This window comes from Lepus europaeus, chromosome 15 (genome assembly GCF_033115175.1).
Source record: "Lepus europaeus isolate LE1 chromosome 15, mLepTim1.pri, whole genome shotgun sequence".
Classification (NCBI taxonomy): Eukaryota; Metazoa; Chordata; class Mammalia; order Lagomorpha; family Leporidae; genus Lepus; species Lepus europaeus.
Genome location: NC_084841.1, coordinates 92,316,629 through 92,334,524, shown reverse-complemented (window position 1 = coordinate 92,334,524; position 17,896 = coordinate 92,316,629). Strand labels below are relative to the sequence as shown.

At 51.2% G+C, this 17,896-nt stretch overlaps 1 protein-coding gene across 1 annotated transcript in view; it reads left to right on the top strand.

Annotated features, from left to right (window-relative positions):
- The window catches only part of CMYA5 (cardiomyopathy associated 5), an 87,829-nt gene that overhangs the window by 26,288 nt on the left and 43,645 nt on the right, over positions 1-17,896 (top strand). Inside the window, exon 2 of the mRNA XM_062211965.1 lies at positions 6,507-17,091. Coding sequence (XP_062067949.1) covers positions 6,507-17,091 — 10,585 coding nt within the window. The remainder of the gene's footprint in view (positions 1-6,506; positions 17,092-17,896) is intronic.

Below are 17,896 nucleotides of genomic sequence, written 5' to 3'. Positions count from 1 at the left end.
CCAAGTGTCCCAAACAGCCAGGACTGGGCAAAGTCAAGTTGGATTTCCCATGTGGGTGGCAGGGTACTTGAGCCATCTTCTGCTGGCTTCCCAGGAGCATTAGGAGGAAGCTGGATCGGAAGTGGAGTAGGCCAGGATTCTCACTGGCACTCTGATATGGGGAGCCAGTGTCACAGTGGTGGCTTAGCCTACTGTGCCACAACGCTGGTCCCTTTAGTGTCACTTCAACTGCTGACGAGAGGAAGGAGCTACCAGTTCCCAGAACACAAGTCTCGAGTCCAACAGAATAAAGTGCAATAGTAATAAACTTCTACATAAAAATAGACTGAGATCCATTTCAGTTCTACAGAAGTGTAGGGTTTCTTTTTAAGGAAAGAACAAAAGTACAGTTACTTTGCTAGCTCCACTTGATGGCTAACCATTGCCTTCTTGAAAAGTTTCAGTTTTTTTGTTTTTGTTTTTGACATGCAGAGTAGACAGTGTGAGAGAGAGACAGAGAGAAAGGTCTTCCTTTGCCATTGGTTCACCCTCCAATGGCCGCTGCGGCCTGCGTGCTGTGGCAGGCGCATCGCGCTGATCCGAAAGCAGGAGCCAGGTGCTTCTCCTGGTCTCCCATGGGGTGCAGGGCTCAAGGACTTGGGCCATCCTCCACTGCCTTCCCTGGCCACAGCAGAGAGCTGGCCTGGAAGAGGAGCAACCAGGACAGAATCCGGCGCCCTGACCGGGACTAGAACCCCGTGTGCTGGCGCCACAGGCGGAGGATTAGCCTATTGAGCCGCAAAGCTGGCCGAAAAGTTTCAGTTTTGACAAATGCAGCTCCCTTCTTGTGTCTTCACTTTAAAATGATTATAAAACCACAAGGATTTTTCTACTCATGAGTCTTAATGACTTAATTTTCCATAAGTTACTGATGTTTTTTTGAGTAAGGTGACATGCAGGGAAAATTTACTTAGAGTGATAATGGACTAAACAGGGATTTTTGACATGGTCATTGTATTCCAGGACCCGCTCTTTCATTTCAGAAAATCAGCAGTTACATTTGTAAGCATATTTAATGAAATCCATCTCTTGAGGACGGACTTATACTAATACAACTCATACACAAAAAACCAGAAGATGGGATGTCAGGTTAACAGTTGCAGATAGAAATTTCAGCAGTAAGCACCACCCAGCAGTCCTCACGTTTCCTCCCTGCCACTCAAAGGAGCATGGACGTACGTTGTTAATGTAAATTAGGGTTTCCTGGGGGAAGTTCAGGAGTGAAGACGTAACGGTGCACATAACTCTTTACGCTCTCATTTCATGAAGCATTGGGCTTGTGCACACTGAACTGTGGGAGGAGAGGAATTTCAGTGGAAGAATGATGCTTCTGTAAGTATTGGGTGTGAAAACAGACTGAGAACTGTGTCAGAGGATGGGAAAAAAGAAATTCTAGAAGTGAATAATAGAACAAAAACTAATATTTGATGATTTAGTAAACAGTTAAGACACAATTGAAGATAGAATTAGTATACTGGATGATAGATTGGAAGAAACATCCAAATGAAGCATAGATAAGAAACAGTGAGAAATTCTAATTAATGAAAAATTAGAATCTCAGGAGAAAAGTGAGGCAGTGGGGCAGCAGCAATATTTGATTAGAGTAGGACTGAGAGTTCCTCAAAAATGATGAAAGACATTGATCTACAGATTCAAGTAATCACACAAGTTTCAAGCAGAATTTCTATCCTTACGAGAGTAACTTCTTAACACTAGTGATAAAACCAGATCCTAAAAACAGTGAGGGGTCGTAGGGGGAAAAGTTCAAATTACGTTCAAAAAAGCACCAGCTTTTCTGACAATTTATCAAAAGAAACTATGGAAATAGAAGAGAACGGGATGCTATTTTAAGGAGCTGAATCAAAGTATCTGCCAATTTAGAATTTTGTGCCCTGAAAAATTATTCTTTCTTTAAGAAGGAAGGTATAAAAGGACTTACTGAAAAAGCAGAAAGAATTTTTGACCAGGAGATTCAAGCAAAAGAAAACACAAAAAGGAATTCTTCAGGAAGGAGGAAAATGACCTCAGGGTGGACACTCAGGGATACAGGAAGGATTGCAGCACAAGAAGAAGTCCGGTATCTGGGACTGGTGTTGTGGCACAGCAGGCTAAGCCATCATTGGAGCACTGGAGTGTCATTTATAAGTTAAGTCCTGCCTACTCTGCTTCCAGTCCAGCTTCCTGCTTCCTGCTAAGGCATCCTGGGAGGCAGCACATGTTGGCCCAAGTACTTGGGCCCCTGTTACCCCTTGGGAGACCCAAATGGAGTACCTAGCTTCTGGCTTTGGCCTGGCCCAGCCCTGGTTGTTGCAAGCATTTGGGGGAGTAAAACATTAGATAGAAGATCTCTCTCTCTCTCTGTCTCTGTCTTTGTCACTCTGCCTTTCCAGTAGATGAAAATGAACATTTTTTTTTAAAGTTCAGTATCTAAATCTGAATGTTTTACACTTAAAACAATAAAGAGAAGTATGTCATGGGATTTAAAAACATTTTTAGGCTTAATATATGCAATTGTAATGACAAATTCATAGTTCTTGTATTGTCTAGGAAGAGATAAAAATACCGTGTTAGACATTAATGAGCCAAGGATGCATATCTCTGGGGTAATTGCTAACAGAATAGTAAAATAGAATGTAAAAAACAAGATAACAAATGAGGAATGGAATAAGAAATATTCAGTCCAAAATAAGACAAGGGAGGAGAGAAAAAGGAACATAAAATAGGTAATACAAGTAGAAAACAAACAATAAAATAGAAAATGTATTGATTATTATGTTAAATTTAAATAGACACACAGAGCAGAAGAGACACTGGTTCACTCCCCAGATGGCCACAATGGCCAGGGCTGGGCCAGTCCAAAGCCAGGAGCCAGGAGCTTCTACCAGGTTTTCTATGTAGGTGGCAGGAGCCCAAGCACTTGGGCCGTCTTCTACTGCTTTCCCAGGCCATAGCAGGGAGCTCAATTGGAAATGAAGCGACCATTATTCAAACTGGCACCCATATCAGATGCTGGCAGTGTGAGAGGCAGTTTAACCCATAATGTCACCGTGCTGGCTGCTGGTGTGAACTTATTAAACACAGCATTAGCTAACCAAATCCTGCATCATAGAAAAGGTGTAGTAGATCACAGCCATGTTGAGGTCAGTTCAGGAGTTCAAGGGACAACGGGGCATCAAACACTGTAATCCACATTAACAGCATGAAGGAAAAAATAGTCATCTCCATGGTAGGTAAGATTGCTTAATAAAATTTAACATTCATTCATGACTTAAAAAAGTCTTAGCAAACAGGAATGGAAGGAAACTTCCTTAATCAAATCAGGTTATCCTCCAGAGGAAGGCTGGAGGCTCAAAAGTGCATTTCTGCTACCAGTCTAGCTCTCCTTGGTCTAACTCAGACCTGCAGACCCTTCTCGCCACCCAATGCTGAAGTGGGGAGGAAATGAGCTTCCTACGTCATTTGACTGGTCTGCCTTCACTCCTGTAGATACATCCACAGGAGCCTTGTGTGAGCGGGTGAGGAGATGCTCAGAGCTGGAATCCTGTAACTGTGGAAAGCTGATGCACACGTACATGAGAACGTTTGTGTGCCTGAGGCCGAAGCGGCCCTGGAGACGTGTCTGAGCTCTCTGGGGACCGTCTGCCTTCTGTTTATGCCTTGTTTCACTGCACTGAGTGCAGTGTGAATTCAGGGGCCCTGGTGTGACAGTGCTAATACAGTCATTCTCTGACTCCTGTTGGCACTTTGAACTTCGGGTCCCTGGTGAGCCAAATGCTTGAATCACATGTGCATTTGCATACCCTGTGACCGTCTCCAGGAGTCACCCCCGCCCTCCCACTGCCTCCCCTCTTCCTCCATTTGGCAAACTCCTACACCCCAGTTGCTATAGCCTTCCTCCTGCAGTAGTCCCGGCTCCACCTCCTTGTCTCCTGCCTGTCATCTCTAACTCTGTTTATTCCCTGTGAAAACGTTCAGCCCTGTCTCCTCATTAGGTTCTGAATTTCTTCAAAGAAAACTCTGTGTCTTTATGTTTGTGGAACAGAAACGTCCTGGCTGCATGTCATAATGTTGCATTTCCAATTGCCTCCTCTTTCTGAAGTGACCTGGAAGGGAGGAGGAGGAGTGTGAAACGCTGAGGAAGAGCTTTAACTGGGTGTAGAGTCGGACTCAGAGAGCCGATCAGCTCCTAATTAAGTTCACTGGTTCAGCATCAAAGCAAATAGCTGAGAGCAGAGCTGCCCGGGAAATGGAGAAGCTGCTTCTCCCCGCTGTTTCCAGCCCACTTCACTCATGGCCTGTGTAGAGAATGCTACTCGGTGGCCCCCTCGGGGAGTGGATGAGGCTGCTGGCTGCCGCAGCTCCACCTGGCTAAGGAGGTCAAGACCTCACACAAGGAGGCTTGGGGGAAGCTGAGGTTTTCCAAGGGGAGTAGAATGTCCCTGCTAGGACCAGGGGGTCCAGTCCTCAGCCAAACCTGAGGCCGCAGGGCGGGGTCAGAGGAAGCAGGAAAGGTTGTGTCGTTTGAGTTTCAGCTGTGGAGGCAGCGATTTTGAGCTCCGGTGTCTACTGGCGTCAGCTGGAAGCTTTGACAGTGCACAGCATGGCAGTGTGCAGACTGTAGCCTAGTGCGGTTAAGTCAGAATCTGTGCAGAGTTCTGTGGAGCTGTGTCAGTGTTCAAAGAGCTCCCTACAGGTGATTCTAAAGTTGTCTTCGAGTCAAGCGCCGCTGATGTAAACAGTCACTGATGAGTAAGAGACCTGAATTCTGTGTTACCTTTTAAAAAAGTGCCTTAACGCAATACTCATGCTTAGTGGTGTCAACAAGGGGATTGTTTGGTTTTTATTGTTGTAGACATGTATAAGCCCGGAAATGGCTTGGATTTGTTTGACAGCGTCGCCACATTCCTAGGAGGGAACACCCCATGGCGTTTTCCCTGGAACTCCGTGTCTAGGAAGTGGTGGGAAACATGGCTGCTGTATCAGTTGAGAATGGTAACAGTGGAGGTTTTAAATCCAGCCTGGAAGAGGAGATGGGGTTTCAGTCTGCAGAAGGGCAGGCGCTGGGGGGGGGGGGGGGGCAAGCGTTTGAGGTGCACAGGCAAGGAGGGGGCTCCAGGGAAGGAGAAAGCTGCCGAGTCGGAGCAGGGCCCAGTGGCTGGAAGGGGAAGCCTGAGCCTGCTGCTCCAGAGGGGACGTGGGAGCCATCGGGGAGCCAGGTGTCCGCTCCCTCTCATTCCATCGAGAGTGCCATGCCCCGGTGCCAGGATTGCATGGAAGGCCTGATCGCAGGCACTGTTGACTGAGCACTAACTCCTAGGAGGCACTTTCTCTAAGCATACTGAGTGAATTAACCGGTCAGCTAATCTGGTCTTCACAACAGCCGTGATAGGTAGGACCTGTCCTTACCCCGTTGGCACAGGAGAAGTGAAGCGAGTGGGCTGAACTTTTCTGTGACCTTTCTATATTCAATGACCTGTTTTCCCTTCACCCTGACCCAGAGGCCCCAAGATCTGTTATGGTGCACATCAAAATCTGTAGTTAGAAATGTACCCCGTAGCGGCACAGAGGAGGTGGGCCCTTGGGAACAATGTTAGACAAGTATCAGAGAACTGTGTGACCCCCCACCACACACTCCCTGTTGTCTGATTTCCTGTCTTGATATGTGATCTCCTTGCTCCCTGCCGTCACCCAAACTGTGAACTAAATAAACCTCTCTTCTCTCTATATTACCCAATCTTGGGTATTTCATTATAGTGATGGAAAACAGACTAACACACTAGGTTAGGTGCTGACAGTAGTAACAGATCACACATCCAAGGGTTATTTTTGAAAATCCTGGTGAATGGAGGACAAGCTGTGGGGAGGTTAGGGGATAGCCCCTGCTGGTGGAGAGCTGAATTTAACTTCAGTTTTTTTTTGAGTTTGCAGAATGTTGAGTGAGTGTGACCCAAATGTCTTATTCTATTTGGATCTTTAACTTTAAAAATTTGTTTATTTGAAAGGCAGAGAGGGGGGTTGGGGGGGAGAGAAGAAGAAAAGGAGAGGGAGAGAGAGATTTACTATCCACCAGTTCATTTTCCATATACTTAGCAACAACCAAGGCTTGACTAGGCTGAAGCCAGGAGCCTGGAATTCAACCCAGGTCTCCCACATGGGGGACAGGGACCCAAGTACTTGAGCCGTCACCTGCTGCCTCCCAGGATGTGCACTAGCAGGGAGCTGGACTGGGACTCAGACCCAGGCACTCAGTATGGGATGCAGGCATCTCAGGTGGCAATTTTACCACGGCACCAAATACCTGCCCCAGTTAAACTTTTTGTTTTAAATACAACCTTATTTTTTGATGTGGATAGGAATAACATTTTTATTTTAATAATGTTACTTCTTTACCTGCTAAACCACATTTATTTATTATTCTATTAACATCATGATATTAATATAATAATTGGTATTATCATTTACCGCAGCTTATCAGACCAGGATGAAGAGGGTACAACCAGGCAGGACTGCATCGTCTCCGACCCGTCCTTTTCCATGGTGGCGGTCCAGCGGGAGGACAGTGGCATCACCTGGGAGACCCACTCCAGCGGATCTTCCACTCCCTGGGCCTCCGAGGGGAGTCAGACTTCTGGTGTGTACAGCCCAGAAGGGTCAACCGTGAGCTCTCCTCCAGGAAACGTTTCCTTTGTGATGGGTGAAGTCAAAAAGGGTCGGAAAAGAGCTCACAAGTCCAAGCCTGGCTCACCCTCACTGCGCCGGAAAGGCGGCAGGAAAAGGAATTCTGAACCCCAAGCTGTCCCCGCACACAACAAGGGCAGCGCTTTAATTTCAGGAAGGCTGAGCCCCAAGAAGGAGCAGTCACCTGCGGGCATCTATGATAAGACGAGGAAGAAGACCACCTCGAACACGCCCCCCATCACTGGGGCCATCTACAAGGAGCACAAGCCGCTGGTGCTGAGGCCGGTCTACATCGGGACCGTGCAGTACAAGATCAAGATGTTCAACTCGGTGAAGGAGGAGCTGATCCCGCTGCAGTTCTACGGGACGTTGCCGAAGGGCTACGTCATTAAAGAAATACATTACAGGAAAGGGAAGGAGGCCTCCATTCGTCTCGAGCCAGACCTGGGCGATCGCGACGCCAGTAGGGCTTCCCCCACGGGCACAGCCGCAGCCCGAAGCCTAGCTGAGGACAGCATCCAAGGGCCTAGTCCCCCCTGGAGAGGGGCGCTCTCCAAAAGACCCTCGGCCCTGGCCTCACTGACCGCACAGGAGGATCAGGAGAGGCTGGTGGACTCCCCGCTGAGGGCCGCCCTGGCAGCTCCGCCAGCAGTGCCACAGCAGCCAGCGGCCAAGGAGCTGACCCCTCCTGCCCTCGGCCCACTCGTGTCCCTGGAACCTGCCGGGGTACAGCTTGAGCCTGGTTCTCCAGGAGCCGCGGCTTCCGAGGAGGGCTCCAAGGCCCGGCCCTCGCCAGAGGAGGAGGTGCGGGCCGCGGGGGCAGGGCCACCGGGCCTGGCCCCGGATGAAGACCGGCTGGACCTGCCCTCACCAGAAAAGGCGGCGCCCGGCCCCGAGCAGTGGACCCCTCCTCACGCCACTGCCGAAGCAGAGCCCGTGGGCCGCGCGCCTGAGCCCCCGGCGTGGGAGGGCGCGGAGAAGGAAGAACCGGAACCTTCCAGGCCCACAGCCGCCAAAGACTCGGACCTGGCGGAGGAGGAAGAAGAGGAGGAGGAGGAGGTGGTCGAGCTGGAGTACCCCGAGAGCCCGCTGCCCGGCGAGGGGCCGATCCCGCCGCGGCTGCCGGCGGAGCTGGAGCCGCAGGACGAGGAGCCCGGGCTGCCAGCCCCGGCAGCATGCTCGGACCTGGCGGAGGAGGAAGAAGAGGAGGAGGAGGAGGAGGAGGAGGAGGTGGTCGAGCTGGAGTACCCCGAGAGCCCGCTGCCCGGCGAGGGGCTGCCCGCGGAGCTGGAGCCGCAGGACCAGGAGCCCGGGGCATGGCCGCCGGGCCGCGCCGCCTGGTCTGAGGAGGAGCGAGAGGAAAGCGAGTCTGTTTCCACGGATTCTGCTTTCGTGTCGGAGTTCTCGGGGCCGCGGGAGGAGCCGGGGCCGGAAGCAGTGTCCCCTGCTCCCCGAGGGAAGGCCGCCGAGTGGGCGGAAGGAGCGGCCCCGGGGTGGCTGTCCCCGCCGTCCTCCACCGCCTCCTCAGAGCTGCGCGGCCCCTCCGCCGCCGAGAGCGGGCGCTGCTCCGCACAGGCCTCGCCCGCCCCTGACGACGCAGCTCCGTCCCCAGCTCCGTCCCCGGCGACGCAGGAGGCCCTGAGGGAAACGCCACCGCGGGCCGCAGGCGCGTCTGAGCCCGCGGCGCTGTCGGGAGGAGAGCAGGAAGACGCCCCCGAGCTGCCCGTCTCCACACTGGCCGCTGAGAGGACCCCTGAGCGCCTGCCGCCGCCTGCTACGGCCGATACCCAGCACCTCGGCCCCTCAGGAGGGGACAGAGGACGTGAGCGTGTCGCCCCAGATTCCAAACTGGTCTCCGAACACGCAGCTCCACCAGACGCCACACAGGAATCCCAGAAGGAAACCATCGAAGACGTGCCCCAACTCCGATCAAAGGGTATTCCTGAGCACGCAGCGCCATTGGAAGAGAAGGAAGAGGCCAGACCACATCCCCCACCTGCGGCCTCTGTGTCTGAGCACGCTCTCCCACCCCCTACACTGGAGAGGACCCCAGAGCTCCAGCCCCCACTGCCCCCTACTGCTACCGTGGAATTCAAGGTCTCACCTGGAGAAGGCCCAGGAAGTGAGCGTGTCACCCCAGATTCCAAACTGGCCTCCAAACACGCGGTTCCACCAGATGCCACACAGGAATCCCAGAAGGAAACCATCGAAGACGTGCCCCAACTCCGATCGAAGGGTGTTCCTGAACCCACAGCGCCATTGGAAGAGAAGGAAGAGGCCAGACCACATCCCCCACCTGCGGCTTCTGTGTCTGAGCACGCTCTCCCACCCCCTACACTGGAGAAGACCCCAGAGCTTCAGCCCCCACTGCCCCCTACTGCTACCGTGGAATTCAAGGTCTCACCTGGAGAAGGCCCAGGAAGTGAGCATGTCACCCCAGATTCCAAACTGGCCTCCAAACACGCGGTTCCACCAGACGCCACACAGGAATCCCAGAAGGAAACCATCGAAGACGTGCCCCAACTCCGATCCAAGGGTGTTCCTGAACCCACAGTGCCATCGGAGGAAGAGAAGGAAGAGGCCAGACCACATCCCCCACCTGTGGCCTCTGTGTCTGAGCATGCTCTCCCACCCCCCAAACCAGAGAGGACCCCAGAGCTCCAGCCCCTACTGCCCCCTACTGCTACCGTGGAATTCAAGGTCTCACCTGGAGAAGGCCCAGGTGTTATCCCAGATTCCAAACATATTTTCAAACATGCAGTTCTTCAGAAGGAAATAATCGAAGACATGCCCCAACTCAGATTGAAGGGTGTTCCTGAGCACGCAGTGCCATTGGAAGAGAAGGAAGAGGCCAGACCACATCCCCCACCTGCGGCTTCTGTGTCTGAACGCCCTCTCCCACCACACACACCAGAGAAGACCCCAGAGCTCCAGCCCCTACTGCCCCCTACTGCTACAGTGGAACTCCAGGTCTCACCCGGAGAAGGTTCAGGAAGTGAACGTGTCACCCCAGATTCCAAACACATTTTCAAACACGCAGTTCTACCAAATATTTCCCAGGAATCCCAGAAGGAAATAATCCATGATGTGTCCCAGCTGAGATCAAAAGGGATTTCTGAGCACACGGTCCTGTCAGAAGAAGAGAAGGAAGATGCCGGACCACATCCCCAACATGTGGCCTCTGTGTCTGAACTCCCTCTCCCACCCCGCACAGCTGAGAAGACCCCAGAATGCCAGGCCCCGCTGCCTGCAACGCCCCCAGCTGAACACGGGGTCATACTGGAAGGGGCGCCAGTGGAGGGGGAGCGCTACACTCCCTCTTCTACGTCCGCTTCTGAATTTTCAGTGCCGCCATTCGCAACCCCAGAGTCGCTGGAGGAGGAAATTATCTGTACTTCCCCTCTGAACCTAAAAGGGGCCTCCTCCCCAGAGATGTTCTCAGAACAGGAGCGTGACGACGTTGGACTTTTTTCTCCAGACTCTGCTTTTATTTCCGAATTCTCATTTCCACCCTCTGCAGCTCAGGACACAGAGAGAAGAGAACTTGAGTGTGGTTCTCCGCTATCCTTAACCTCCCCGTCTGAACACACAGTGTTCTCAGATGAAGACACGGAAGAAATTGAGCTCTTTTCTCCAGACTCAGCCTCGCAAGTTTCAATCCCACCCTACAGAAGCCCAGGAACAGAGAAGAACGAAACAGAGCCCCACTCACTGCTGCCTGCCAGTTCTGCTTCCAGTTATCCCTGCTTCTCTGGGACAGATGAGGAAGACGGCGGGTCCACTGCCGCCACCCCCACGCCTGAGCAGTTGGATTCTTCACCAGGGCAGAACACACCTGAAGCAGTGAGTCCGCCACCTTCAACAACGAAGGCAGAGGAAGCAGAAATTAAGCCAGACGCTCACGTGACCTCAACATCTGTATCTGAATATCTCGTCAGGATGCAACAGCAGGGAAGTCAAGCAGTTCTAGAGCCTGAGTCTGAAGAGTTGATTCCATCACATGTAACCAGTGAGCTGGAGAAGGGAGAAGTCAAGACCAGCTGGTCAGTAGCCACACCTCCTTTGGCACCTGCACAGTCATCTGTGGAGAAGGAGGAGACCCAACCTGTTTTGCCTGCATCCCAGCCTTCAACTTTACTGGATTCAGCCCATGCCATGGAGGAAGAACAGGAACTCCAAGCGTCACTCACTCTGAAAGCTGTGAATGAACAGATGGCGCTGCAGGAAGTCAGAGAGAAGGCAACGGTGCCTGATTCTCAAGGAGCTACAGCACAGGCATCACAGGCTCAAAAGGTGGAGCCGCAGCTTCCAGATGTTCTCTGGTCTGAGATGAAACCGTCAGCTCTGCCTGACGCGGTAGAGGAGCCACAGAAGGAAGTCAAACCCAGTTTAGCTGCAAGTGCAGCTTCTGAACCCGAACCAGAGCAGAGAGTGTTGTCAGAGGGTGAGCCTGCGGGAATAAAACCTCCTTTACCCCTGAGGGAGACAGCTTTGTCTGGACTTGAGGTTTCATCAGATGTGAAAATGGAAGTGAAATTCAATTCCAAAGCAGCGGGGCCACCCGGTACAGGAAAGGAAGTTGAAGAGGGTCTGCCTGCATCGGCATTTCCAGCTGTGTCAGAAGAAATAAAGAAAGAAATTGAACCCAGGTCCTCCACAACCACAGCGTCTCTAGCTAAGCTCGATGTGAACATTACCAAATTGGAAAGAGATTCAGGTGCCTCTCTTGCTACCCACGTGGAGGGTGTGGTCCCAGCCCAAGCAGGACAAGATGCCCTAGGAGGTGTTTCGGTGCCACCTGCAAAATCTGAAAGTATGCATCCAGTTCTTAGAGAAGAGGCAGTGTTTGAAAGTGCTGCTTCTCTCACTGAAATGTCTTTGTGCAAAGGCTCTGCTCGGTCAGAAGCAGAGAAGGAAATTCAACTGCCTTCACTTCCACGCATGCCGTCTGCATCGGAGCATGCTGCTTTGCTGAGGGTGGAAACTGAAGAAGTGAAACCCGAGTTGTCAATAACCAAGATGCTGTCTTCTCAGCGTTCAGAAGTGTTTGAGGAAGCTGGGGTGGGAGATGAACAGGGTGTGTCACAGTCTGCAGTCCTCGACTCTGAGCACGTGGTGTTGTCACAGAAGAAGCCCCTGGCAGCTGTCTCAGCAGCATCAGGGCCTGAACACGAGCTTTCGCTGGAACTAGGTGGTGAGAAAAAGCAAGAAGAAGCAGAATTCCATCTGTTGCAGAATGTGTCGCCTGCAGCCCAACACGCAGTTCCCAAAAGCAAAGGGGAGGAAATGGCAAGTTACTCCAAGGTGGATGTTTTAGCATCAGAAGATTCAGCCCTGACATTCCTGACCCCCACGCGGGTGTTGGAGACATCTTTGGCAGCCCAAAGAGGTTTCCTGTCAGAAAACTGTGATCTTGTTCAGGCAGAGCAGTCATTGGAGCCTGAGAAGGAAGTAAGACCACAGGAAGCACCAGAATTGCCAGAGCCTGTGTCTGCTTGCACTAAAGGTGGAGATAGTGACTCTGTACGGGCAAAACAAACAAGACCTCTGGTAACAGAAGCAGTGGACTCCATCTTAGAAAAGAGTCCAGCTGAGCTTAGGCAAAGAGGAGAAGATGAAACCAGGGAGCTTCTTGTGTCTACTGTAGAACTGTCAAAGGCCACGTCCAGCCTCCATGTGGAACAGGAGCAGCCAGAAAAAGCACACCATTCAGATCAGGTGGTTGGATTGCCTGATGTAGGTGGATCTTTTGTGGGTAAAGAAGATCTGGGTACTAAACAACTTCTAGTTAAGAAAGAGAGTTTGCCTTTGGAACAATCGAAATCGTTTGTGACAACCGAGCCTGCAGGTATCAAAGAAACAAAAATGAAAGAGCCTATCATTTCTCCAAAGGATAAGAACAGGACACTGGAAAAGCCAGAAAATATGGCCAGCGAACAGGAGGAAAGAAGGCAGGGGCCTGTGCAGCTGCATTCTGCTGAGAGCGAGGACCGCATGCCAGTACAGTTTAAGGCTGGGGAGACCTTGTCCACTAAAGCCTCTTCTCCTGAGGAAAGACAGCTGGCTCACGAGCCAGCACCTTTAGATCTGGCTGGAAATATAGAGAGAAACACAGCAGAGGAGGTGCAGATCTGTTCTGTGGTGGCCGGGGAACGTTTGACATCACAGAAGGCAGACACAGAGATCCCCAGGCCATGCAAGGAGGAGGGCCAGGAAGAAACCAAGCTACCTCTTGCAGGAACTCTCCAGAAAGCAGAGTCTGGTCTGTTCGCAGAGGAAGGGAATCCAGAGGCTATCCTGTCTCCTGCCCAAGCAGCCCGTTTCCCGGCTGATGTTAGGGATCCTGCTTGGGGCCATGAACAGGAATCTCGTGGACACACACCTCCATTACCTGTAGAGAAGCTGCTAGAAGAGGCAAGAAGGGTCCCACCGAAGGTTGTAGGTGATGCTGATGAGGAAAAGACACCTGCCCCTGCAGTGGAAACTCCCCCTCAAAAGTGGCCCCTGTCCCCGATCCCAGCCAAAGAAGAACTTCTACCCCAGGATGCACCAGAGGAGGTGCAGAAGCTGCCCGAGAAGCCAAAGGCAGCAGAGCCAGCTGTCCCTCAGGAAAAGGGAAAGAGAGGGATTTCATCTTTCAGATCCTGGATGTCTAGTCTGTTCTTTGGATCAAGCACTCAAGATACCAAAGTTGCTGAAAAAGATGTGGAGCCTCTGCCAAGTCCCTCTGTAGCGAGCACAGGGACTGTGAGAGTGCCCGAAGGGGAGAGTCCCGCTGAGCAGAAGGCAGCCAGGAAGCCGGGAGCAAGACCTACAGCTGCCGAGGGACCCGGAGACGCCGTGGTTACACCTGGTGAAGGCCAAGGCCTTAAAGACACTCTCACAGTTTTATCGAAGGTGGAAATTTTGCAGCAGGCACGATCCAGCCCTGAGGCATCTAGAGAACTTGGAAGGGAAGAAGCTGCACCCCGCCCAGGAGAGGTAGACAGAAACTCAGCAGCTCCTCCTGCTGCTGGCGGGGACCATGTGGGAATTCAACCCTCTTCTCCCATGCATGAGAAATCTGCTCCAGCTACCGATAGTAAAAGATACCAGAAGCCAGCGATTTCTCCTCCCTCAAAGTGGACCATTTCTGTTCAGGAAGAGCCAAGAAGTGACCAAAAAGAAAAATCACTGTTTTCATTTGATGTCAATAAGGCGCCACAACAGCCCAAACCAGCTTTATCTGACGTCACAAGCAAGAATATCATGGGGGAATCAGAGAAGCCAAAGTGGATCATTTCTCCTGTAGAAGAATCAAAAGGTAGATTAGCTGCTCTTGGAGAAGGCAGACTAAAGGAAGACCTGCTAGAATCCACTTCCTCAGGAGGTTTGGAGGAAGAAATAAAACTCAGGTCTGCTGGCTCCGCGGGGGAGAAAGGTAACTTGGAGACCAGATCCTACACCCTGGCCGAAGCACAGGAAACGGTGGCCCTGACAGAGCTCAGAGAAGATAAGGAGCCAGGAAAGGCACATGTCATGCACGAAACAGAAGAATCCAAGATAACCATACCACCGCAGCTCATCGATCAAAATGGAGACCACAAGGAAAGCTCCAGAATTGCTGTTGGTTCTGAGGAGGAGAAGGGAGAAGAAAAAGAAAAGCAGACACGTGTATTTTTGGAAGAGAAGCAGCAGCAGGAATGGGCCAGGTCTGTGCCTAAAGAGTCGGATATCACTTTAGTTCATTCCAGGGGTGAAACGGAACCATTCTTGGTAGTTAAAAAGGCATCAATTATTGAGACACCTGAAAGCATGATCTCAGAGGCTCCCCCTGAAGTCAGGGAAGCAAAGGCAGGAGGAGTCCCACCACACCTATTAGAAGAAAGTATAGTTTTGGGGGAGAAAACCCAAAGTTTCCATCCAGTGGGTCTTCCTTGCCACAGTGAAATGGATAACCACTCCGTAGCTCCAGAGGGAGACCTGGTGTTTGAAAAACCATGCAGGGGTATGGCAGGCCCCAGTGAAGAAAAGGGTCAGGTGCCGCTGTCAGAAGCATATGAAGGTGGTTCTGTTGCTGTCAGGAAAGAAAGAGTGAAGCCTGGCGCTCCGTCGAAAGACTCCCAGAGGACTTTGGATCAGCTTTCTGAGGAAGCAAAGAGCTTAGAGACTCCACTGTTGCCATCACCTCTGAAACCACAGACCGCTGCTTCAGAAGAGTCTACAGAAATAAATGCAGTGGAGAAGCAGGACGTGCCACAGTCGGAGTGGCCTGCAGAGCGCCATACGGTCCATACCAGCCAAACTAGGGACCGCGCCTCTGATGTTCCTCACCAGTCCATTCTCATCTCAAAGCACCACATGGTAGCTGCGGAGGATGCCCGTGTAAGTGAACCATCGTCTCCAGCAACAAGCAACTATGCCCAATTTATAACCAGCGCATCAACAGCCAGTGCTGATAAAGTGGCTCCTGCTAAAGAAACACGGGAGAAGGCTGAGGACGAATTCACAGTGACCAGCAAGCCAGCCGGGCTTTCAGAAGATCAGAAGAGCGCCTTCAGCATCATTTCTGAAGGCTGTGAGATACTGAATATTCACGCCCCTGCCTTTATTCCTTCGGTTGATCAGGAGGAAAGTGAACAATTGCAGGATAAGTTAGAATATTTGGAAGAGAAGTTCCCAATTAAAACCACAGCACTCCGTGATGATAATGAGGCAGCTGCTGTCCACAGAACATCAAAGAGCAACTTAGAAGATTCTGGCAGAAAACCCACATCTTTCAAAGAAAATGAACAAAATGAAAGTTATAAAACAGAAGAAGAGATACCCACAGAATCGGAAGCTGGTGATTTAGCTTTTGCTCAGCCCACAGTCCCCAGTGAAGAGGATTACTTTGAAAAGTATACTTTGATTGATTATAACATCTCGCCAGACCCAGAAAGACAGAAACCTCCACGGAAATTAAATGTTGAAGAGGAACTCACAAAGGAAGCAGCCAAAGAAATGATCTCTTTTCCAGAAAGTTCAGAGGAAACCGTCCTGGAGCAGGATTATGACTTGGTGAAACTAGATGAAAGCTTTTATGGGCCGGAAAAGGACCACAGCAAGTTATCTCACCCAGAGACCCAACAATCTTTTGTTATCCAGAAATCGCCTGATGAAGACACTGCAAAGGGATTGCACAGAGATGTAGAGTCCAGATCTCCTGGGATGCCTTTATTTGACACAGAGGAGGGAGTTTTGTCGAGAACCCAGATATTTCCTACCGCAGCCAAAGCCATTAACCCTGAACTTCTGGAGCAGCCGCCTGCACTTGCATTTTTGTATAAGGATCTGTACGATGAGGCAGTTGGAGAGAGAAAGCGCGACGAGGAGACGGCTTCTGAAGGAGACAGTGTGAATTCGGAGGCTTCATTTCCAAGCAGAAAATCTGATGCTGATGATGCAACAGGAATGTATTTCGAGAAGTACATACTCAGAGATGACATTCTGCATGACACTTCTGTAGCTCAGAAGGACCAAGGCCAGGGTCTGGAGGAAGAACCCATTGGTAAGGATGAGTCCTACCACCTGATAGCTGCAGAAGGGGAGATTTGGGGCAAGTCTGGAACTGTTCTGGGGAAGGAGACTCTGGAAGAGGAGCAGAAAGCTGCATACAGGGAAGGGGAAGCCGAGGGCCACGTGGAGACCCCTGGCGATGCAGCAGTGCTGCCGAGGGAGGCGCCCGTTGTCGAGGCAGTCACAGCAGCCACCCAGAAGGTGAGCTACGCGATTCCGTTTGTCGACACTCGTCACACTCTGGCACACGTGGAGGGGGCGACCAGTCAGGGAAATGAGGCAGCGCATGCAGGTCCAGAGAGCGGCCTGAATGTCCCCGAACAGGTGTCCTTCCCGGAGGAGGAGTCTGTGTCTGGTGCAGCTTATGCTCGGGAAATACCACTAGAAGGACCTTCAATACCGGTCCCCACTGAGCCAAGCCAAGAGAGGCTCCGCAATAGCCCTGTTCAGGATGAGTACCCATTTGCTGAGTCTCTCAGCTACGCAGTTGTCGGTGAAGACATCTCATCGCAAGAACTGCATTCAGAAGCCGTGCCTGGAGACGAGCTACGACCTCAAGGCCAGGAAGCCTTGGAGCCCATCAGCGCAGATGCACTCATGAGGGAGGCAGAACAAAGCTCATCAGCCAGACAGGAAGATTGGGGCACAGAGACGACTGCCCAAGACCAAGTGTCCCCAGAGTCAGTGACCGAGAAGGCACCAAAGGACCTGAAAAAGCCCCAGATTGACACGTACTGCTACACCTGCAGGAGCCCAATCTCCACTCTTGACAAGGTGGCGGGCACCCACAAAGACCACGAGGTTTCCACGCTTGACACAGCCATAAGTGCTGTGAAGGTGGGTACATTTCAAAGCTAACAAATAACAGCACAAGTGCATTAAGTTTGTGTTCCTGTTGTCTTAATTTTGTAAATGATCAATATTTGATGCATTTATCTTTAATGCTGAAGGATTTGCTGAAAGCAGACGGAGAACACTTCTCCGGGAGCTTGGTTAAGGTTGGGTTGACAGCCATTTATTTATTTATTTATTTGACAGGCAGAGTTAGACAGTGAGAGAGAGAGAAAGAGAGAGACATGTCTTCCTTCCATTGGTTCACCCTCCAAATGGCTGCTACAGCTGGCGCTCTGGCCGATCCAAAGCCAGGAGCCAGGTGCTTCCTCCTGGTCTCCCATGCGAGTGCAGGGCCCAAGCACTTGGGCCATCCTCCACTGCCTTCCCGGGCCACAGCAGAGAGCTGGACTGGAAGTAGAGCAACCGGGACAGAACCGGCACCCCAACTGGGACTAGAACCTGGGGTGCCAGCGCCACAGGCAGAGGATTAGCCTAGTGAGCCGTGGCACCAGCCGACAACCATTTATTTGATATTCACCAAATAAATGAGCCAGGCATTTTTAGAGTCTGGAGACATCAGGATAAATAACCACTGGATCATGCCTTTGAGGGGCTCTTGTAACAGTAATAACCCTTATTATAAAAATTGCCCAAAACTTTAAATTAAAAAAAAAAACCTTTGAGTATAAAATGTCACTTACTTTCTATCCTCTTCAATACTATCCTCTAAATATTGAGCAATTTTATCATAAGCTTTACAGAAATACTCAGAAAGTAAGACTTTTTTTTTTTTTTTGACAGGCAGAGT